The sequence below is a fragment of the Arachis ipaensis genome, chromosome B7 (genome assembly GCF_059453495.1).
Source record: "Arachis ipaensis isolate K30076 ecotype BB chromosome B7, ASM5945349v1, whole genome shotgun sequence".
Classification (NCBI taxonomy): domain Eukaryota; kingdom Viridiplantae; phylum Streptophyta; class Magnoliopsida; order Fabales; family Fabaceae; genus Arachis; species Arachis ipaensis.
In genome coordinates, this window is record NC_142442.1 from 131,424,832 (window position 1) to 131,449,037 (window position 24,206).

The following is a 24,206-nucleotide window of genomic DNA, read 5'->3' on the forward strand; positions in this document are numbered from 1 at the left end:
CAAAATAAACGAACAATAGATAGTGAGTGCAAACGTGTGTGTATATATATATATATATACCACATTTTTAGCTATTTATTTTTGAATAATACTACACAATTAAATCTTTTTATGAATTAAGTCCAACTAAATTAAATAATAACACTTGGAGTAATGCTATTTATAACTTTTTGTTATTGTTAGACTAACTTAATTGAACTTAGTTAACAAAAAGATTTACATGTGTATCATTACTCTTTATTTTTTTTAGGATCACCATCATTATTTATATCGCAATCTTCTTTCTTCTTTTTCATAAAACCTAGTCGGTATAATAATTAGAATCTCAATTTAACTCGTAAAATCTTATGATATTATGATTTTAAATGAGTCAATGAATTTTATAAAATTTTAATTATTAAATCTAATAATTTTACTATTTAAATTTTATTAAAGTTTTACATTTTACGTGTTTAATTTATTTTTTTAATTTCACATAAAATCTCAATTTTTTCCACAGTTGGCATTGTCATTCTTTATCTATCTCTCCGAAATGAATGTTGCAAGTTGCAGCACAACATTGTCAAAGTCTGATTTTTGTTTTATGGATGACTGGTAAGTGGATTTTGTTACCATGGTACAAAGAGTTTAGGAAAAAAATAAAGAATTATTTAAAAAATTTGTTATTCATATTTTTCTCATTTTGTGATTACAAAGTTCTTACCAATATATAGACCAAGAGTACGCTAAGAGTACACTCGTTATGGAATAATATCAAAATAAATTACATTGATTTTTTTCTAATCCTCTTTGATATTTTCCTGATTTTGTTTCCTAATTATGATATTCTAATACTCCCCTTCAAGGTGAGTAGTGGGATCACCAATACTCAGCTTGGTTAGAACTTTAACAAGGGCTTGTCTTAAAACTGCTTTAGTAAGAATATCAGCCAACTGGTCTTTTGATCTCACAAATGGAAGTTCAATAATTTCATTCTCAATTTTTTCTTTGATAAAATGTCGATCCACCTCAACATGTTTTGTTCTATCATGTTGTACAGGATTCTCTGAAATGCTGATGGCGGCTTTATTGTCACATTTCAACGGGCTTGGCGATTGTGGTCGAAACCCAATCTCAGTCATCAATTGTCTTATCCACAATACTTCAGTTATGCCTTTAACGATCCTCGAAATTCTGCCTCAGCACTTGAAAGAGCTACAACTTTCTGCTTCTTGCTTTTCCAAGTTACCAGGTTGCCTCCAACAAGTGTAAAGTAACTAGTTGTTGATCTTCTATCATTTGGGTTGCCCGCCCAATCTGCGTCAGTGTATGCCTCAACCTTCAAATGGTCATTCCTTTTGAAAATGATTCCACTTCCTGGAGCTCCCTTCAAATATCGAACAATCCTCATAGCAGCTTCCATATGATCTTCTTGTGGCTTATGCATAAACTGACTTACTATTCCCACAGCATAAACTATGTCAGGCCGAGTATGTGATAAGTAAATTAGTTTTCCAACCAGTCGCTGGTACCTTTCCTTATCTGCTAGGGTGGCACCTTCTACCATCTTCAACTTGTGATTAACTTGCATGGGCGTATCTATTGGTTTGCAATCCACCATTCCTGTTTCTGCTAGAAGGTCCAAAATGTACTTTCTTTGGGAGATAAAGATTCCTTTGCTGGATCGTAGAACCTCTATTCCTAAGAAATATTTTAGTCCTCCCAAATCCTTCATTTCGAAGTCTGTAAATAGGTTCAGCATCACTTCCCGTTATGATCATATCATCCACATAGATTATTAGGCAAGTGATTAAATCTCTCCGTTTTTTCAAAAAAAGGGTATGATCAGAGTTGCTTTGCTTGTACCCATACCTTTTCATGGCAACTGTAAATCTTCCAAACCAAGTACGTGGAGATTGTTTAAGCCCATAAAGAGCCTTCTTTAATCGGCAAACTTCATGTTTTTCAAATCCCGTTGAGAAACCTGGAGGAGCTTCCATGTACACTTCTTTTTTCAACTCTCCATGCAAGAAAACATTCTTGACGTCAAATTGATGGAGTGGCCAGTCTTCATTTGCTGCTATTGAAAACAACACCCTGATAGTATTAATCTTTGCAACTGGTGAAAAAGTATCAGTGTAGTCGATACCATAGGTCTGTGTATAACCTTTGGCCACCAACCTTGCCTTGTACCGTTCAATAGTGCCATCTGCCTTGTGTTTAATGGTGAAAACCCATTTGCACCCGACTGGCTTTTTTCCTGTTGGTAGGATACACTTTTCCCAAGTTCCATTCTTCTCTAGAGCTTCCATTTCTGTATTCATGGCTTTTCGCCATTCAACTTTCGCATTGGCTTCTCGGACAGTTCTTGGAATGTCTTCTGTTAAGAGTCTGGCGGAAAAAGCCTTTGCAACATCTGCCATTCCTTCTCTAGCCACTCTTATTGGGTATCTTGAGTTACGGGAAACATGTTCTGGTGAGTACCGATCAGGAGGCATCCCTCTGTTTCTTCTTGGAGGAAGAATAAAGGTATTAGGCTCTGGTTCTTCATGTTCCAGTGCTATGCTGTTATTGTTAGTGGCCTCATTAAAAATAGGGAGTAAATTATCAGATTGACAATTACTTACCTCTTGTCTGACATTCTCAAAAGGACTCTCACTAGTTGTATGTACTGAGTTGTTTTCTACGTTGAGTGAAGTATGCTCGGTGGCTCCATCTACTTGCTCTGTTTGAACAGTTTCTGGGCAACAAAGGTTATTTAGCCAACTTGGTGGTTCTTTATTGTTCTCCCCCTGAATGCCATGTTGGAGGCTAAAGTAAAATTCGGATTCTAAAAAATCACAATCCATGGTCACATGAATACGACGAGTGATTGGATTGTAGCACCTATACCCCTTTTGGTGTGTAGCATACCCAACGAAAACACATTTTTCTGCACAAGGATCAAGTTTGGTTCTATTGGCTTTGTGAATATGGACAAAGACGGAACATCCAAATACTCGAGGTGGTAAGGTTAGAATAGGCGGGATTGCAGTTTGAGTAGCCAAGACTTGTAAGGGTATTTTGTGGTAGAGAACTTGGGTAGGTAGGCGATTTAGTAAGTAGGCAGAGGTCGCTATAGCTTCAAGCCAAAAATTTTTTGGAACTTGTGCATCAAAAAGCATGGCTCGAGTCATCTCAAGTAACTTACGATTTCGCCACTCAGCCACACCATTTTGTTGGGGTGTATTTGGGCAGGAAGTTTGATGAATAAGACCATTTTTCATAAAAAAGTCGCGCATTGACTGGTTTATAAATTCTCCACCATTATCTGAGCGAAGTACTTGGATTTTCTTGTTGAATTGAGTTTGAATCATTTGGTAGAAAGCAAAGAACTTATCAGGTACTTCAGATTTGTGTTTTAAAAAATATACCCAAGTCATGCGAGATAAATCATCCACAAATAACACAAAATATTGAAAATTATTATGGGAAATAGGAGCTGGACCCCACACATCTGAGTGTATTAGAGAAAAAATAGAATTGACTCTAGTGTTGGTTGGAGGAAAAGAAACTCTGATTTTTTGCACGAATACAAGTTTCACATTTGAGGAGTTCAGTACTACTTGTAAAAAGACTAGGAAATAGTAACTTGAGGTACCCAAATGAAGGATGTCCGAGACGCCTGTGCCATAACCAAAGTTGCCTAGTAACCGTTGCGTGAGCAAGCATGGCATGACCCTGGTGTGCTACTTCATCAACGTAGTAAAGGCCTTCTCGCTCAGTACCACGCCCAATGATCTCCTTCGTAAGAATGTCCTGTAAAAGACAAAAGGTAGAGTACATGAGTACCACACAATTTAGTTCATTTGTTACTTGGCTAACAGACAATAATTTTGATGATAGTACAGGGACATAGAGGCAATTTTTTAATTTCAATTTTTTTGAAAAAGTAATGGAGCCTCCTCCTTTAACATCAATTAATTCTCCACTAGCTGTTTCAATATGAGCTTTTGAGGGTATAGTCAAGCTATTAAAATCATGGAGGTCATGAGTCATAGTATCAGTAGCCCCACAATCGAAAATCCATTCATTTATCTTTTTAATTAGATTCTGATTTTGGGTATCCCCTTTATACTGAGTCGCGGTCTGGGCTGAGCAGGCAAGGAGTTCAGTAGTCCTTGCCCTCACCGCCGCTGCTGCCTTGCCATAGTGACTTGCTTCCTCTCTTCTGGTCTCACTGCTGGTGACCTCTGGGATGCTCACCACGGTAGCTCCCTTACTCTGATTTTTTGATGACTTGGGATTATTTTTTCACCAATATGGGTAACCCACAATATTAAAGCAGTTTTCTTTGGTGTGTTTCTTCTTTCTTCTTCCACCAATTGCTTTTTTCATCAGAGTTGCCCATAATGGATAATCATATCCGTTTAGTTTGAAACCAATTGACAAATTGTCAGAATTGGTTTGTGATGATCGTATTCCAAAACTATTGCGTAGCATATTTGCAATTTGTAAAGAAATAGTTGATTTTGAGTCCCTAAAACCTAACTCTGCTCTGATACCATGTTACCATGATACAAAGAGTTTAGGAAAAAAATAAAGAATTATTTAGAAAAGTATCATTTTTGTTATTCATATTTTTCTCATTTTGTGATTACAAAGTTCTTACCAATATATAGACCAAGAGTACGCTAAGAGTACACTCGTTATGGAATAATATCATAATAAATTATATTGATTTTTTTCTAATCCTCTTTGATATTTTCCTGATTTTGTTTCCTTGATATTCTAATAGATTTTGTGACACTGAATTCTTGTTATCCTTTCAACCTTCAAGTTTTTATTTTTAAAAAGTTTATTAAAAGAGTTTTAAAAAATGACTTACAACTCCTGCAATGTGAACCTTTCACAGAAAAATAATCTATTTTAAGTCACTAAAAACTTTTATAACTTATATAGTGCAAAAATATATGGTGTGATTGGATGGACAAACTAAAATTTAGATATACAGTTTTTACGTTGAGTTAGAATTGATTTTAATATATTGATATGATGAAAAATATTATGTTGAATTAAAAATTTAAGTATAATTTAATATGTGTATTAATATTAATAACCTAATACTTAATAATACATCTCTCAACTCATCTCATGTTATTTCATCAAATTTTTATAACGCAAAAATTAAACCATCAGTCCAATACATATAGAGACAAATATCATAACCAAAAAACAAAGAAAAATATTCTGTATTTATTAAAAGAGAAAGAAAAAAAATATATAGGACATTTGACAACATTATTATGAACAAGATGTAACATCCGAATTTTTGTGAACTAAATAATGATTTATTATCTTTGTTTTGAATTTTATTTTCAAAATTTTTTTTAATAATAATAATTAAAATTTTATGATACTTTGAGTTTAAAAATTTATTAGGATTCTTATATATAATTTTCATAATTATTGAATATTTTTTATTTAAAATTTAAAATTTTATCAATTAAAATATAACGAGGATTTAGAAATTTAATTTAAATAATAGAAATTTTTAGTATAATTTTATGAATTAAAAAGAATTTAATTGAATTATCTCTAATTTAAAATTAGAGTACTTATTAGAAACTCATTAGCAAGTTGATAAATAAATAATGTTTTTAAAATAGTTATATTTGATGGAACTACTAGAATTTAAGAAGGAAGTTGAATCAAGTTGAAGGAAAATCTAAAATGAAGCACATATTGAAGAAAAATTATTTCAACTTAAGTGTTTTAAGATGATGCTCTTGTATCTCTTCATTTTTCTTGCTTCAAATGATGTGAGCCTTGCTTTATATATAGGATGAAGCTTGCCCTTCTAATTCCAACTCTGCCTCTTCAATTCTCTTCTTAATTCTGCCCGTTGAAACTGTCTCTATTGGCATGCAATATTTTTTCATTTTGTTCCACTAACTCTACTTGTACAAGGAGTTGCTCCACCACCTCTGTTGTCTTTGGAGCTACTGTCTTCCTTTGCATGCATAGCATTTCCATCTTTGTGCCATTACAACTGTTTTTCATTTCTCTGTATTTTTTGTTTTACTGATATTTTTGGAGTAGTAGTATTATTCTTGTGTTTTTGTTGTTTTCCTAGAACCCCAACTGTCTCATAATAGTGCCAAATATCCCTTACCTTTTCTTCTTTTATTCCAAGCATGAATGTTTAGGAACCCTCTCTCTTGGCATGCATTTTCTGAATGGTTTTTATTAGATATATTGGACTCAAACTTTGAGTTAGTGTATTGGAAGTGAGCCGGAGCAACTTGAACTTGGGCTGAGAAGTGAACAAATAGCCTGCATCACTAGCACACACATTAAAATAACTTTGAGCTTTTAACCCAATAAATATTTGTCATCATTTATATAAATCCCAAAATCAATCTTAATTCAATAATATTGAAATACATTTGGTTTTTAATTACTACTTTACCCTCTAATTTTATTAAAATCTCTAAAATACCATTGCTCCTCTTTTTCCAAAACCTAACCCTAGCTCTAATTTCAAACACACACAAACACTTCTCACTCACTCTCAGGAACCACAAAGAAAGAAAGAAGAGAGAGAGAGAAATAAACAAAGGGAGAGAGAGAATGGAAGAAGAGAAGAAGAAAAGAGGGAGGAGAGAGACTGCACGACAAGGATTGGTCCCACCACCGTCATTGCCGTTGCCGTCACAACATTATCACATCAGAGAGAGAGAGAGAGAGAGAGAGAGAGAGAGAGAGAGAGAGAGAGAGAGAGAGAGAGAGAGAGAGAGAGAGAGTGCAATGAAGAAGAATGGAGTTGTACCGTCACCACCGTGCACTGTCCCGCCTCTAGAGCCGATTGGAACCATCGCCATTGAGTCACTCCACTACCGTTGCCGTCACCATCATCGTTGCGGCAGTAGGTGTGAGGGCCGAACAGGGAGAAATAGACCACGTGGAGGAGGGAGGAGCTGCTATGCCATCGTCTAGTCACTCCACTACCGTTGCCGTCACCATCATCGTTGCGGCAGTAGGTGTGAGGTCCGAACAGGGAGAAATAGACCACGTGGAGGAGGGAGGAGCTGCTACGCCATCGTCTAGCAACTGCCACCGTCGGAGCTCGCCGTTAAGGCTGCTAGAGCCCTGCCTGCTTTGTGTTCTGTCCCTGCTCTGCTCTGTCGGGGGCTGAGCCTTACCTCTCCCCTGTTCATCAGAACTTGTGGTGCAGCTTCAGGAGTCACTACTAGAGGAGAGGAACTGCTGCCACTGTTGTTTGTTGTGTCCTTCACTGTCGACACTGGAGAGGATCACCAGATCTGCAGATACTCTATCCCCTTGTTTTCTTTGGTAAGACTAATATTGTCCTGTCTTGTCTTATCGTAAAGCTCTATTATTGACTCTGTCCTATTCTACTTGATGTCCCTTTCTGCCTTTGCTTAGTTTTAAACCACCATAGGCTGTTGGATTCGTTGCAAGTGTTACTGTGATTGCCCCATGTTGTTGCTACTAGGGATGTTGTTGATATTACTATGTTGAGAATTAAAATTGTTGCTACTATTCCGGTCCAAATTTTGTACTCTTTTATTCCATTCAACTTCAACCTTCCTCACTTTTTATTTTGGCACTCCGAATTTGATTTTTTCGGTCCTTTGGGACCAATTTGTGAGTAAGCTTTACATTTACAGTTATTTGGCTTTGTATTTATAATTATTTTGATATATGCTGCTTGAATTTATGACTATACTTACAAAGTTACTAGCAAAGGATTTGAATTTGTTCTTAATAATGGATTTATTAGAATTAAATATTTATTTTTGTGAAATTCAGATTTTCAATCTGCACATGAGACTGTATACATGTTTGATGAAGTTTTGCATTATTTTAGAATATTCAATTTTATTTGAATGTATTTTTGAAGTATTAAAGTATTTGTTGGTATTCACTTACTTTGAAATTGTGAAATATGTTTGAAATTATTTATGATTTGGAAAGTATGATTAAAAACGAATTTTCAATGAAAAAGTATCATTTGATTTGATTTGATACCTTATATATTTGAAAGATTAAAGATTTGTTGTATTTGAAATTATATGTTTTGAATTAGTTTGGGAGGCTCATATTAGAAAATCGTAGTTAATAGCAGTCATGACATTAACTTAGATGCATCTGACTCAGACCTCAACTAGTAGGGTTGTTGCTAGTCTAACGTGTAGGCAACACGTTGGATCTGTTATTCTGTTAGGACACGCAAGCGAAAAAGGCTATCCATAGAGGTGGAGCTGCCCATGCATTAAGTGTGGACTTTTGATTTGATTTGATTTATGTATGAGAACTCCCTTATTGATTGATTTATGTATTCATATAAATTATTATTTTTTAAATAAAATTATTTTTATGATAATGTTTATATGTCTCATGTGGATTATAGATATATTGTCTAGCTAGTCACTGAGTTGCAAAACTCATTCCGTTTTTCTAAAAATATTTTTCAGGAACAAATATGTGAGCCTTCTTTCTAATCAAGAGTAATGATCTACAATATGTATCTATTTTTTGTTGTGTTCCTAGACGTTATATGCTCCATATGTCACATGTAGGATCCAACCATTTTGATCTATTTTATATTTTTGTTAAAATAATGTATAACTATTCATATAAATTTATTAAAAATATTTTTAACTTTCTTATTCAATTTATATTCGAATTTGTTAGGCTTATTAGGGGATAATTTTCTTGAGCGTGAGTCATAGCTCATTTTAAGTCGTGATACAAAAGACAACAAAGACATAAAGACAACAACATTAAGGACAACAAAAGATCAAACTGTAGAGGATAAAAAATCAGAAGTTAGTAGAGCAAAAACAAAAATATATGAACAAAAATTAGTGGAGTAACTACAAGAATAGCAGAAATGGTGGAGCAAAATGGAAGAGTAATGCATGCCAAGGAAGACAGCTACAACGGGCAGAATCAACAAGAAAAATGAAGAGGCAGTGAACTAATTTGATGAAGCTAGCTTCTCACTATATAGCTTGCTCTTTACAACATTTGAAGACAAGGAAAATAGAGTGAAAAATTTGGAGCATCATCTCATACATGCAGAATTATTTTTCTTCAACTTTGTGCTTCATTTTAGATTTTATTGTTATAACTATTTGATGTTTGTCTTTCTGTAATTGAGAAAAAGACAAATCATACTGAGGTAAAAAATGAAAAAGCCATGAGTGTAAAGAGGCAAGAGAGATACATTAAAAAATAAAAAAAATTCTGTATATTTAGTTATTGTTGAACTAGGATTAGTTCTCCTTGTCACATTGGGATAATACTTAGTAGTCATTGAAGCAGTTGGTTTCTCCTTACCAAGTTGGGATAATACTTTGTGGCTATTGAATCAGTTTGGGTTCCTCTTTGTCAAGTTGGGATAACATTTGGTGGTTACTAGGCTTGGGTTAGAAGTTTAGTGGTTGATACTAGATGAATTAAGTTGTAACTAGAATGAGACCCGCGCAATGCGCAGGCGATAAATTAATGATAGTATATAATAAATATTAAAAATGGCTATGTTTTGTAGAATTAAATTAAATATGGGTAAACTAAAGTTAAATTTAAAAGGTATTTTATTTAAAATAATTTGTAGTACAAAAGATTTGGATGTTGGAGTTGTACAAAGTCACATTTTTATTTGGTGATTTGATTTTTGCATTTATTTTAGTTGATAGACTTAGTCTTCTTATGTGATGCTCGTACTCCTTTTTCTTTATTAGTTGTTGTTAGAGTTGTTGTTTTCTTCTTTTTATCGTAAATTCTTGTGAAGGCATGTTCTTTATGAATTTTTGAGTTCTATACATTTTCTATTGTGTTGTTTGTTCCATCTTTGCATATATATTCTTCTTCCGAAGATGTGTCTTGAATTTGTATGGTTTCCTTTCTCCTTAATCTCTTGATGTGCATGCAGTTTCCAATGACATCTACAATAAAAAGAACAAAAATATGTAGAATTTTTTTTGAATAAGTTATTTTTAATAAGAATAATTGAAATAGTATAAAGTAAAATTACCTGTTAATATTTTTCTTTGACCAACTCTGTCAGATAATGTCTTAAGTGATGCAAATTCAAAATAGCGTTAGAAAATATTCAAAATTGAATCTTTAATTTCTTTCACAACAGTTGTGAGTAAAAAATTTGCTTTCATTGTACCTTTAATTGGTCTATACAAATCATTTACATTTTTTATTTTTAAATTTTTTATAGTATAGATTTTTTCTTTTTGTAACAAATGTTTGAATTTGTTCATCATATTTCTCTTCACAATTATATGAAGAGATGTTCCCTGCAGTGTTAGTAAATCATAGTTAATAATTAGTTAAAAAATTGACTACATTTATTTTTTTAGGTTATTAGAAAAGAAACAATAAATAGTATATTAAAAGAAGTATAATTTTAACGATATTAAAATACAATTATATATAAAGTATTATAAAATAATATAAAAAGTATAAAAAGAAAAAATAGATAAAGTATTTTTGTCGTAAATCCAATTTAAAAATACAATAAATATGTTTGTTTTGTACCTTTTCATCTAATATAATCATTTCTAAGCAAAGAGACTCTTCTTTATTTGTGGGTGTTAATGTTTTTCATAGACGAACCACGCGAACCTTAATAAATCAATTGTCTGTTTGTTTGGTGATATTGTCCAAAGAATGATGCTCCATTGAGTAAGTTTGAGATGTTATGTAGTGCGAAAATAAATTTTTTCTGTTAAATTTGATGTTATTTGAAGAAATAGTGATAAGAGACTTATATAAGTAGTTCAGTATGAAATTTGAATATTTGTAACATAAAATTTATTATAATTAATAGATTATTATGATATTTATAATATGGATGTTTATTACATTTAATGAGTTATTTATAGAAATAAATAAAATAATTATTGGGGTTATAAATTTATTGTATTGTTTCTAACTGTAAAATATAATAAATATAGGAATATGGATTCTTGTAGGTTATAAATTGTTAGACACTATTAATTTTTAATTATTGTCATTAGTAATTTTACAGCCTAACGTGCATATATTTCTATTGTATATTTTTTTGTATATTTTATTTTTTTCTGATTTGGAAATAATAGTTTATTTGGCAAAAATTAAGTGGTCGATTCTAAAATTTTGCCAAGTAAACGATGTTGTTGACATGGCATTAGTAGGAGGAGAAAGATGTCAAATAGTATGAAATTTGAATATTTGTAACGTAAAATTTATTATGATTAATTGATTATTATGACATTTGTAATATGGATGTTTATTACATTTAATGAGTTATTTATAGAAATAAATAAATTAATTATTGGGATTATAAATTTATTGTATTGTTTATAACTGTAAAATATAATAAATATAGGAATATGGATTTTTGTAGGTTTCAAATTTGGTTAGACACTATTAATTTTTAATTATTATTAAATTGGTAATTTTGCAGCTTAATTTGCATATATTTTTATTGTATATTTTTTTTTGTATATTTTATTTTTTTGTTGATTTGAAAATAATAGTTGATTTGTCAAAAATAGAGTGGTCAATTCAAAAATTTTGTCAAGTAAGCAATGTTGCTGACATGACATTAGTAGGAGGAGAAAGATGTCTTAAAAGTAATGTGGATAAACTTATCCATCTACTTTTATATATTAAGAATAGATTCATTGTTATTGGTGTATGTATTCAGTTTGATTATAGTGAAAATTTTACTATGGTCGTGGTGGAGACGGATGTAGTTTTATTTTTTTTTTTGAACGAAGAGCTCAACACAACGAGTGGAGCAAGAAAGTAGCACAAAAGAACAATCTAAGAAAATAAAAGAATAAAAGAAAAAGTAGATATCCCTTTGTCATCTCCGGCATTGCCATCAACAACAGAAGGGGTCTGCACCTAACCACTCCTTGTAGTTCAGAAAAGACAAGTTGATAATCTCCTCAACCCCTTTCTCTTTGTTCTGAAATATCCTCCGGTTCCGTTCCAACCATATGTTCCAAATGATCGCACAGAAGCACACCATCCACCTCTTACACTCTTGCTTTGTTTTTGAGATCTCAGTCCAACTTTGGAAGTGTTCCTTCACTGTACCTGGACAAGCCCATTGCATTCTAACATATGACAACCAAGCACACCAAACCTGCCAAGAAAAGCTACAACCAAGAAATATATGGTGATCATATTCAACACCATTGTTACATAACACACATAAATTATCTTCTTGGTGAATGACCCCAAGCCGACTCAGTCTCTCCTTCGTATTGACTCTTCCAATCAGGGCAAACCAGACAAACAACTCTACCCTGGGAGGGACCAAGCCTTTCCAAATAGTCCTTGTGAAACTGTAGCTTGATATATCCGCTGGGACCATTTCCACCTGCAACACCTGCACAAATGAGTTAGTAGAGAAAATTTCTTGTTTATCATACTTCCATACAACTCTATCCTCTCTTCCAGGATCAAGTTTAACCAGCCTCAGAGTGTTGTGAAGCTGGTTCACTAAATCCAACTCCCATTGGAATAATTCTCTCCTCCACTGAAAATTCCATATCCAGGTGAACCCATCCCAAAACCCACAATCCCCTATCATTGACCCTGTTTGGTTTGAAACTGAGAAGAGCCTTGGAAAGCGGTCTTTCAAAGAACCTCCATGAATCCAGACATCCTCCCAAAATCGAGTTCGTCTCCCATCACCCACCTCCATGGACAACCCAGTAATCATCTTCTGCCTGAGTTCTTGATTCTTAAACTGTAGCTGACAAATATTCTTCCACGGTCCTCCTTGAATAGGTAGTTCTTGGGATGATAGAAGCTCGTTTGGATTCAGGTTGTTACAGGAACAGACAACCTGCTTCCACAAGGGACACTCCTCTTTAGAGAATCTCCACCACCATTTAAATAGCAGAGCTAAATTTCGTATCATGGCATCTCCAACCCCCAATCCACCCAGCTTTTTAGGAGTCTGAACCACTTCCCACTTTACCAAAGCCATACCGCTCTTACCATTCTCTTTACTCCATAGAAATCTCCTCTGCAAGGAAATTAGTTTCTCTGCAACAGCCTTAGGCATCTTATACAGGCTCAGATAATAAACCGGTAAGCTATTTAATACAGCTTTGATAAGCACCAACTTACCGGCCTTATTTAGGATCTTGGCCTTCCAGAAGCTAAGTTTCTCCTCCACTTTGTCTATTACTGGCTTCCATGTCTTAACCATCCTTGGGTTTGCTCCTAGCGATATGCCCAGATATTTAACTGGTAGATTGGCTTGCTTACATCCCAACACACTGCACATACGTTGTACCCACTGCTCATCACAGTTAATAGGGATCAAGCTAGATTTATCAAAGTTAATACTTAGACCTGACATCAACTGAAAGCAACGAAGCAGCCTCCTATAGTTCTTGATAGTCTCATCCTCGGGAGGACAGAATAAGACAGTATCATCTACAAACTGTAGGTGCGACAGCTCAACATGATCTCTCCCAACCAGCAACGGCGATATGCGACCGTTTCTCACAGCCTCTCCAATCATCCTATGTAGAACATCAACAATAAGGACGAATAGAAAAGGGGATAGAGGATCCCCTTGTCGCAGGCCCCTTTCCATCTTGAACGGCTTGGACGGCGAGCCATTTATCAGCACTGACATAGAGGCCGTGCTCACACACTCCATAACCCACCCCCTCCATCTTTGACCAAATCCCATCTTCTATAAGACAAGGTCTACAAAGCTCCACTTGACTCTGTCATATGCTTTCTGGAAGTCAAGCTTTATTACTGCCGCTTTCTTCTTCCTCTGTTTGATCCACTGAACCGTTTCGCAAGCGATAAGAGCTCCGTCATGAATCTTACGACCCTTAACAAAAGCACTCTGTGTTTCACCTACTAACCCTGGCATGACACCTCTCATTCTCCTAACCAGCATCTTCGAAATTACCTTGTATACACACCCTACCATGCTAATCGGACGCAGATCTTTGATTTCCTTAGCACCAGTAAACTTGGGGGCCAACGCCACCCACGTGATATTAGCATCATGCGGCAGCCTTGAAGATTGGAAGAAGCCAAGTACCGCTGTCGTGAAATCCGAACCTATATCAGCCCAGCACTTCTTTATGAAATTCATGTTGTAACCATCACATCCTGGAGCCTTGGACGATTCACAATCCCACACTGCCTCTTTAATCTCCTTAGGTGACGGTAGCATCTCTAGAGCACTAGAATCCTCCTCGCTAATCCTTTCCACCAGACCATCTCTGAACCCCATCTCAGGAGACCTCTCTTGATGATATAAGTCTTTATAAAACTCCCTTATGGCAAGCTTAATCCTAGCTTGATTCCTTATCAATCTTCCATTAATGATTAAAGTATCAATCCTATTATTTCTCCGTCTGGCAGAAGCTAGGTTGTGGAAGTACCTCGTATTTTTATCCATGTCCTTCGCATGCCTCGACCTTGACATCTGCTTCCAATGTAGTTCTTTCCTCACATACCATTTCTCGCAACAAGCCACTAGCGCCTTCCGTCTTGCCTCCACTGTTCCATCATAGCTCCCATTACTGACCATGTCATCAATCTTCTGGATCTCTTCCTCAAACTTCAAAATTTTCTTGTCCATATCACCAAAGTTATCTCTATGCCATCTCCCCAAAGGAACCGTCATCGCCCTCAGTTTATCAGTGAATGGTATCTCGCCCAGCCCTCTCCATTCCTCCTTGACCATCCTTAAAAAACATTCGTGAGTAAACCATGAATCCAGGCTTCGGAACGGCCTCGGACCTTTTCGCAGCCTCTTCTCTTCCACTATGATAGGGCAATGATCTGACAAGCCCCGTGGAGCACCTCTCAGGAACGTCTCCGGAAATGCCTCAAGCCATTCCAAGCTAACCAAAGCTCTGTCAATACGGCTGCACGACTGTCCTCTGAACCATGTAAACTTACGATCATGAATCGGTAGATCCACCAAACCCATGTCATGTACCCAATTCTGATAATCTTGTGTCGACAAAGGTAAGGTTCCTAAGCCTCGCCTTTCTTCTACTTGTCCAATCTCGTTGAAGTCTCCAAGAAAGCAACAGGCGCCTGGGCATAAACCAGCCATGTAACTCAGTTCCTCCCACACAACAAGTTTCTCATCTCTAGTGTGAGCACCATAAACCAAGAAAAAGGCGCAGTTAATAGTATTCTGTGACAGTACCCCTTCAACACATAGCCATCGCTCACCTTTATAGCAATTTCTTATTTTAAAAAAGCCATCATCCCACATTAGTAACAACCCACCAGATGCACCAACAGACTCCACATACTCCCACCCCACACAACCGTTCCCCCATAAATTCACGTCAAACCTTGTTACTAACTGCCTTTTAATCTCAACCAAACCTAACATATCCAACCTATGCTTCCTCTTAAGTTCTTTCACCATTCTCAGCTTCCCATCATGTAACAACTGCCCCTTCTAGAAACAAAATTAAATTTGAAGTTTGAAAATCAGTTAGGAGATAAGTTTAGAATTTTGAAATTTTGGATAGGAACCTGGTAACCACCCTCAGTTTGAAATTTAAAATATCCCAACCACCCCATCCCCAAATGTATATAAATAGGGGAGCACCCATAGGTAGAAAATCACTTCTCTCAAACACTTATCCTCTCCCTTCTCTCTCTACAAAGAAATAACATTCTGTGGGCAAACACAAGAGGCAAGCTCAAGGAAGCGTTAGAAAAGAAGGTAGGGAATTATGCCTTTCTTACTTATGTTGGCATGTAGTATGCTTTATTTTGTTTTCTTCCATCCATGCATGGCTACCACCTTTCATGTATTTTATGGCATGAATTATTCTTTGCTTATCTCTCATCTACATTGAGCATGATTATCTATTTTGTCAATTATACCCTCTTGAATCCATTAATATGTATCCCATATCTTTTCTATGTGCATTTACATGACCCTTTAATCACTATTCCTTTTATGTTGAGAGTACATGCCCCTTTATAACGTTTTATTAAATTATTTAACATTTCCTAATTTTACTATGTGCCCTTACATGACCTTTGATACCGTTACATTATTATTATTCCTTTTATGTTGAGAGTACATGCCCCTTTATAACGTTTTATTAAATTATTTAACATTCCCTAATTTTACTATGTGCCCTTACATGACCTTTGATACCGTTACATTATTATTATTCCTTTTATGTTGAGAGTACATGCCCCTTTATAACGTTTTATTAAATTATTTAACATTCCCTAATTTTACTATGTGCCCTTACATGACCTTTGATACCGTTACATTATTATTATTCCTTTAATCTTGAGAGTACATGCTCTTTTTTATATCTTGTTCAAGGAACCCTATTTTATTATATGCAACTAAATGACCCCTTATATCATTATTGCTCCTTTATTTTAAAGATCAAGGGTACATACTTCTTATAATATCTAATCCGAGTATTTCAAATACTCACTTTCTTACTATATGCACTTAGATTATACTTTTTACATTATATCATTAATATCTTCTTAGGGTCAAGAGTACATGTTCCTCATAATTGTTTTATTCAGCTAATTAATATCCCTTATTTTATTACATGAAATTATATTGACTTTTATACCATTAGATTATTATTAATATTTCCTTGAGTTAAAAAGTACATGCTCTCTTATAACTATTTTATTCAACTATTTAAAATATTCTATTTTTTTTATAACGTACATTTATATTATTAATACCCCTCTAGGGACGATAGTACCTACTTTCGTATAAAATCTTATTCAAACATGCTTATTTTATCATGATATATGTCTCTCCTCTCGCATGATTCATTCTTGTATATGCCTGAATAACCGTACTTGTTAAAGAACTGAGGGAATGATCCTTCGGTAAGGGAAGGTGACCCCCAAAGACAAGATAATCGAGATGATCCTTCGGTAAGGGAAGGTGATCGAAAAACGTTTGGGATAAGAACCTTCGGTAAGGGAAGGGGACTATCCCATCAATTTTATATAATAAGATATTCTTTTATATGACTCCATTCTTGTGTATGTCTAAATAACCTTGATTGTAAATTAAACTGAGGGAATGATCCTTCGGTAAGGGAAGGTGACCCCCAAAGACAAGATATCGATATGATCCTTCGATAAGGGAAGGTGATCGATCGAGATGATCCTTCGGTAAGGGAAGGTGATCGCCAAAACGTTTGGGATAAGAACCTTCGGTAAGGGAAGGGGACTCCCACTTATACCGGTTTGAGCTCAATACCCTCCATATAAGTTATAAATTAAGAAAGAAAGAAGGCACGAATGAAAGCTTGAGTTCTATGTTTTTCTTAGATTTAATTATGATTATGTTGATGTTATCCTTCTATTTTCCTATATGTTTTCCCTTTCTTTTACACACATGTTTTACAAAAAAGAAGATGCATATTACATGCCATGTTATACGCTTGTTTTTAAAATCCCGCACGTGGGCTGGAGATGGATATGGAGGTGTTACATAGCACTCCTACTGAGACGTTAGGTTCTCACTCCCTTTCTTTTCCCATACTATCTCCAGAGGAACATGGCACAGCGGATAGAGACGACGCAGTGCCCCCGAGGGTAACTTCTGAGTATGACCCCCTCAAAGCACGCGTGGGTAGTTGCGACCACTACTACCGTGCTCCAGACTATCCACTTAGGTCGAGAACCCGTGGAAGAAGAACCCCAGCTGCCCATCATAACCTTCCTAGATAGAAATGCTTCAACATCTAGAAAGCGGTCACCTAAGGTGGTACACCTCGAGTCCGACTCCGAGGCCGAGGAAGAGGAATCCGACGACCCTGGCCAGAAGGAAGACACCATGGAGGCGGATCCAGAGGAGAAGTTGAACCCTTGCGGAAGTCCAAAGGTGGAATACGTACCCTATTCCCCCACTTCGGCACCCCGTCGAGTTTTGGTTCATCCCACACAACGGAACCGGGTCTTCACTGCGCGAAAAGGTGTTGGAGGGAGACCCCTGGTACCTCGATTCGTGAATAACTAAAGACTCCTGATCAAGGATAGGATAGGATGCAAGTAGGGGAGCCTCTTCGACGAGATTAGTTTAGGACGTAGTTAGCTACTTTTCCTGTTTTAGTTTCCTATAAGTATTTTGAAACGTACTCATGGTTAAGATGTTTATTTCACTTTAATTCAAATCCCAACGTTTTAGCGCTACTCGTTTTCCGCTCTACACGTATTTACTCCTTCCTTGCGTAACGATTTAGTCATTTCTTTGCTTAATCAAGTATGACACCTTATTTTAAAAACCTCCACGATAGTATAAGAACTTAGGGTGTTACACATCACCCCCTAACCCCCTAATATTCCATGAACTAATAATCATTTTAAAAAATTATTACACACCTTTTTGAAATTTTTGGGTCTACTCCGTCTCACTTTAGCCTTCTGTTTAGCCAATCTCCTTTTTCGAGCAATCTCTTCATTCTGTTCTTGGAGGATACGCATGATGTCATCTTCTTCATTAAGTAGCATTGCCCCGGATTCTTCTGCTAACTCCCATGTCTTTCGGTTTTCCAGCAGTTGTTCGTCCAGGTTTCCATTCTCATTGCTGCTGTCTTCGTCCTCTTTGGCAAGTCCTTGTTCCCTTTTATTTTTGTCCTCATCACTGTTTCCTTCCTCCACGCTCTGGATCGAAAGATTTCTGGCATTAGCCGAGGCAATCCCCAGGCCTTCCTTCATTGAAACTGCATGACCATCACCAATTACTTGATGATACGCGTCATTAGTGTGTCCGTCATCGTCCTTGGCCCCTTGAATCTCCTCCAACAGTGTAGCAGCCCCCTCCACCCTTTCAACCCGGTTTTCCAACTTACCAGCCCCTGTCATCACCGCACTAGCTCCCCTTGCAGCTTTCCTGTCACCGGCCGTGTCTTCCATACCCATTGCACAACTAGCCAGCGCCCTGGTTCCAGCGCCTTCGGTCTTCCTCCATCGCAAGCTTTTGCCACCGGTGGATTCGGCGCTGCCTTCTTCCACGTCGCGCACAGCATTCTTGCTCTGCTCCGAGTCTTCTTCCTCCCATCTGCACTCTTGATGCTGAGCTTCATCCCTTGCAGCGTGAAAGGCTCGGCACTCTTAATCTTCTCCCTTCCCGTGGTTCTTTGCATGGAGCTCCAACACACTGGGTCTCCCTAACGGCGCAGAGGGATCGCCAGCTCCAAGTCGCACCCCTTGCACCAGTCCGACCCGACCCGTAGCAGCCAGCTCCAGCCCAAGCCTGCAAGCGCAAGTGCAAGTGTCCGCCACTCCATTTGCTAATGAATTCGGGCCTCCTTGGCCCAATACATTCCTTATTTTCTTCTTGGCATAGTAGTCCCATTCAGAAGGACCCACACATGCATTAATGGGTTTAGCTCTTGGCAGCCCATTATGTTGGCCTGGATAGCTCCACGGAATTGTGAGCTCTGAATCTGTTTCATTATTGTGTCCCAACCCCACAGAATCTGTCACGCCATCAATATGACCATAAATGTGCTGATACGTTACCGGAATTATTTGATTGAGATTTAATTGGTCATAATTCCATTCGTTTAAAATGTACTCTGAAATTACTATTCTATCCTCATCTTCAACCTCCTGTCCTAGCCTTTTCGTACATACTATCGCTGCCTGATCTTCGTGGCCAAACAATTTTGTAGAATCAGCCGGCGTTGTAACATCAGCATCAGGGAGTGTAATTGTTGCTTTATTTTGGAGAGCGCAAGCTACCTCTTTATCCGCCTGTTTTTCCATAGTACATTGCGAACTGTAGACTTCTTGTCCCACTTCTTTTACCAAGACTTCAAATCCACTGGTACCAACATTGATATGGACCCATTCATTGATCACACCCATAACACATGTATCAATAAGTACCCGGCCGACACTAAACGAGGCGTACGATTCCGTCCCTGTATCACACCCAACCACCTCTCCCCATTGTCCACCGATCTTCTTGAAGGTATCCACTGTCCAAATATGTAATGGGACCCCGAAACACTCTAGCCATACTCTTCGAGATTCACTTTTCTCCGATTCATCCCACCTCCATACACTATGAAAAAATTGTAGCAGACTATTCATTTTGAACGTGTATGTTTCTTCAGCATTCAAAACACTATCGAACGTCAGCAGAGCCTTATAAGCTCCCAATTCTCGTACCTGAGTGACCTGCGGAAAGTTCTTCGCAACCATATCCTGCAAAGACCTAAAGTCAATGGCCTTATTTGTTCCACCAATTAGGCTTTTCTGCAACCAGTTCAAGTTTTCTTTCGACACAGCCACTTCTAGTTTCTTTGTTAATCCTTCCCCATTTGGATCTAGGATCTTCTTATCTTTTCTCACAGACGGATGTAGTTTTATTATACAAAAAAATCGAACCAGGATACATACTTGCCTGATTCTCTTATTTCCTATTATGTTCTAGTTTTAGAGATAAAACGAAAAAAAAAATTTATTTCCTGCTTAATCTACTTCTGCGAAAACAGAACAAAAAAATTAGGATACGTTTGGTTTGCATTTTTATTTTCAGTATTTCTGAATTTTGTGAAAAAAAGAGTGAAAACAGGATGTGAAAACAAAAAACAGAATTTTATTATTTTTACTGTTTTTACTTTTTCCTTCAAAAAATCTAAAAAATAGAAAACATTAAAAATAAAAATAGAAAATGAAACGCAAACCAAACACATCCTTAGTTTTTGAAACTAACTTGATGTTGGAAAGTTATTTAATTTCCTAATTTGTTTGTGGGCAATACACATATTAATCTACTTAATATATTAAAATTGGATTTACTCTCAGCTAATGGAAGTGAGGAGTCAATTCCTCATAAATCTATTTTTCCACCAAAATAAATGCACTATTTTCTCTTCTAAGTTTATTTTAGAAAAATATCTTTATTATAATTATATTATAATAAGCATTTAAGTAATAATGCATAATTATACTAATTTTAGAAAATATTTTTATTATAATTATATAAAATTAATATTTAATGCATTATTAAACTACTTATCAATTATCAATCGAAAATATTTTTAATCATTTTAATTATATTGATAATAATAATAATAATATGATATGATAATTATATGATAATGGCACCAGTTATTAATAACCAATTTATATTTCTCTAAATAAATTTATTTTAGAAAAATATTTTTATTATTATAATTATATTACAATATTACAATTAGTATTTAATGAATAATGCATAATTATACTAATTTAGAAAAATATCTTATAATTATATAAAATCAATATAAACTAATTATCACTCAAAAATATTTTTAATCCTTTTAATTATATTGATACAATTCTAATTCTTATTCATTACCAATGATTTTATTAATGGTAAGTTGTTACCTTAATGGTGATCCATTTATGTTGATAATAATAATAATAATAATAATAATAATAATAATAATAATAATAATAATAATAATAATAATAATAATAATAATAATAATAATAATGATGATGATGATAATGATATGATAATGATATGAAGTTGGCCTGGTTACTCTATTCATGATAAAAAAAAAACAATAATTCTAATCATGATATGATATAATAAAGTCATATAATTTTAACAAAACAAAGATATGATGTATAACTAACGTAAATAATAAAAAATTACCTTAATAATAACTAATTTACATAATTTTTTTTAATAAAGCCTATATATAGAGGTTTTTTGTGGTACATAAGCCTAGATAGGAGAGTTAACTCATTTTTTTTAATTTATTATTCTTCTTTTACTACTTCATAGAATGTATTCTTCGTTTTTCATCGAAGTTGATCCTTTTAAGGTACAATTTATAATTTTGTATAGTATTTTTTATATACTCATTTTATTATATTATTCTTTTGATAATTTAATGATTGTTCTTACTCCAACTTATTCTTTTTGTCTAATGTTCCAGTGCGATTATCTTTTGCTGCAATCGTTTACAATGCATCACATCCATGAAATACCTCATCGAGTTATATTCACTGATTCGGGTTCTAACTACATGGATGTAAGCGTCCAAAGAAGAGGCAGTAAACTCTATTTTACCGAAGGATGGTTGGATCTACTCACATATTATGACCAACCTAATGGAATACGGGTAAAATTATTTTTCTTGGGAGGAGCTCGATTTTTTATTGATGAATTGTTTCCACGGAACTTTGTAGGCCAAGTTCAAGTTCTATCCCTCTATGCTTTCTACGTCTGCCCAGAGATATTCAAAGTGGAGCACATAATGAGATTGAATTCTCTCAAATTATTGCCTCAATTTATATATTACGACTATTTTTGTTGGATATGTTATTTTTAAATGTTTTAATATAAGGTTTCTTTTTCTGATATTTAAGTTTATTTTTTTTCTTGGATATATATATATATATATATATATATATATATCACTTTTTTTCTCTTTTTGTATTTTAGATTAGTAATGCAATTCTTAATAAAAGTGTACTTAAAACAAAAAAGAAAATAAAATAAAATATCACCGTTTAAAAGAAAAAGAAAATGTACGTGAAAGAAAATAAAACGAAACATTAAAATTGCTCTATTAAAAAAATTGTATATAATTTGGCTTTGCATATGAAGGACCAAGATTGGAAGCTATATATGGATATCAAATATAAAAGTTTATTGCACGCATTGTAGAATAATATATATAAGAAAATAATTATAATAAAAAATATTTAATATATGTGATTTAAATATTTTTATATATAATTAATATATATGTATGAATTAATAAAAAAATATTTAAAATTATTTAACAAAATTAATATATACGTATACATAAATAAAGAAATTATTGTAATTTATGAAGATTACACATGAATTTTTTTTTCTTTGAAATGAATTTATTCTAATTATATTACAATTAGCTCACGAATAATGTATAATTAAATTATTTTAAGAAAATATCTTTATTATAATTATATTAAATCAATATTCAATACATTATTAAACTAATTATCAATCATCGATATTTTTATTCATTCTAATTATATTAATTGATTTAGTTCTAATTCTCATTCATGTATAATAATTTTATAAGTAGATAGTTATATCTACAATAATTAGTTGTATTCACAATTTTGTTAGTAGATAGTTGTATAATTGTATTCACAATAATTCATGCTATATTTCTCACCCATCCTAATAATGGTTCGCTAATTATATGGTTCTTTATCTTCTGCTTTAATTAGTGGATAATAATAATAATAATAATAATAATAATAATGTATGGACACAAGATTAATTAGTTAACAAATTGAATTTTAATTATTATATTTTATTTTTTAGTCATATTTTTATTCATTAGTTATTTTATTTTTTATATTTACAGTAAATATTGAATGTAAAAAAAATAATATTGATTGTTATTTGTTTTATTTATTTAGATTTATAACTAAATTTGATATAATTGTAGCAAGTATCTATAATTAATAGTAACATGATACTAGGGGTGTGCATGAGCCGGTGAAACCGGGTTTGATGTGACCCAGACCCGACCAGAAATATATACCGGGCCTATTTATTAGACCCGAACCCGGCCCTAGACCCGATGAAACCTATACACTTTCGGGCCACGATTATATCGGGTAAAAATCGGGTGAAAACCGGGCCGTTAACATTACATTACCTTGATACCTTCTTATAAGCTAGCATGTGAAAATATCCAAATTTCCAAGACTCCAACCATTATTTGACATGGTAAAATTCACTTAGAAAAATATAACAAGAAGCAACTCTTCTCTAAAATTAAAGCATAACCATAATCAATACTAATATTGTCTAATAACACCAAATATTTAAATCAATATAAATAGCACAATATTATGCATTAGTCTAAAATCTTATGCATTTTAAACATAAAACATTAACTTATAGTCTTATAATAACTAATAACACAAAATATTAAGGTTTACAATACTTAAATTCCACATAAGAATAGTCATCATCCATCACTAATAACACAAAATATTAATTGTGTATGATGATGACCGGGCCACCGGGCCGACTTCGGGTGACCCGAGCCATGGCCCGGACCCGACCCGAAATAATGACCGGGTCTATTTTTGAGACCCTTCCCCGACCCTAGACCCGATGAAATCACACCAAAATAGTCCCTAAAGTGTTCGGGGCCGGGCCGGGCCATGTACACCCCTACATGATA

At 34.6% G+C, this 24,206-nt stretch overlaps 1 protein-coding gene across 1 annotated transcript; it reads right to left on the bottom strand.

The window, feature by feature from the left end:
• Positions 1-18,080: 18,080 nt before the first annotated feature.
• Positions 18,081-18,921, bottom strand: LOC148554157 (uncharacterized). The gene is made up of 2 exons (XM_088495014.1): positions 18,388-18,921; positions 18,081-18,122 (listed from the first exon to the last, which is right to left on the bottom strand). The coding sequence occupies exons 1-2, from the start codon at positions 18,919-18,921 to the stop codon at positions 18,081-18,083; spliced, it is 576 nt and encodes a 191-aa protein (XP_088351140.1).
• Positions 18,922-24,206: the final 5,285 nt, after the last annotated feature.

What these genes read in the sequence shown, in the direction of transcription:
- LOC148554157 (XM_088495014.1), bottom strand. Translation starts at nt 18,921, where the DNA reads ATGGAAGACACGGCCGGTGACAGGAAAGCTGCAAGGGGAGCTAGTGCG. An exon ending in GACCCAAAAATTTCAAAAAG is followed by an intron (nt 18,123 to 18,387) that starts GTGTGTAATAAT and finishes AAATACTTATAG; the next exon opens with GAAACTAAAACAGGAAAAGT.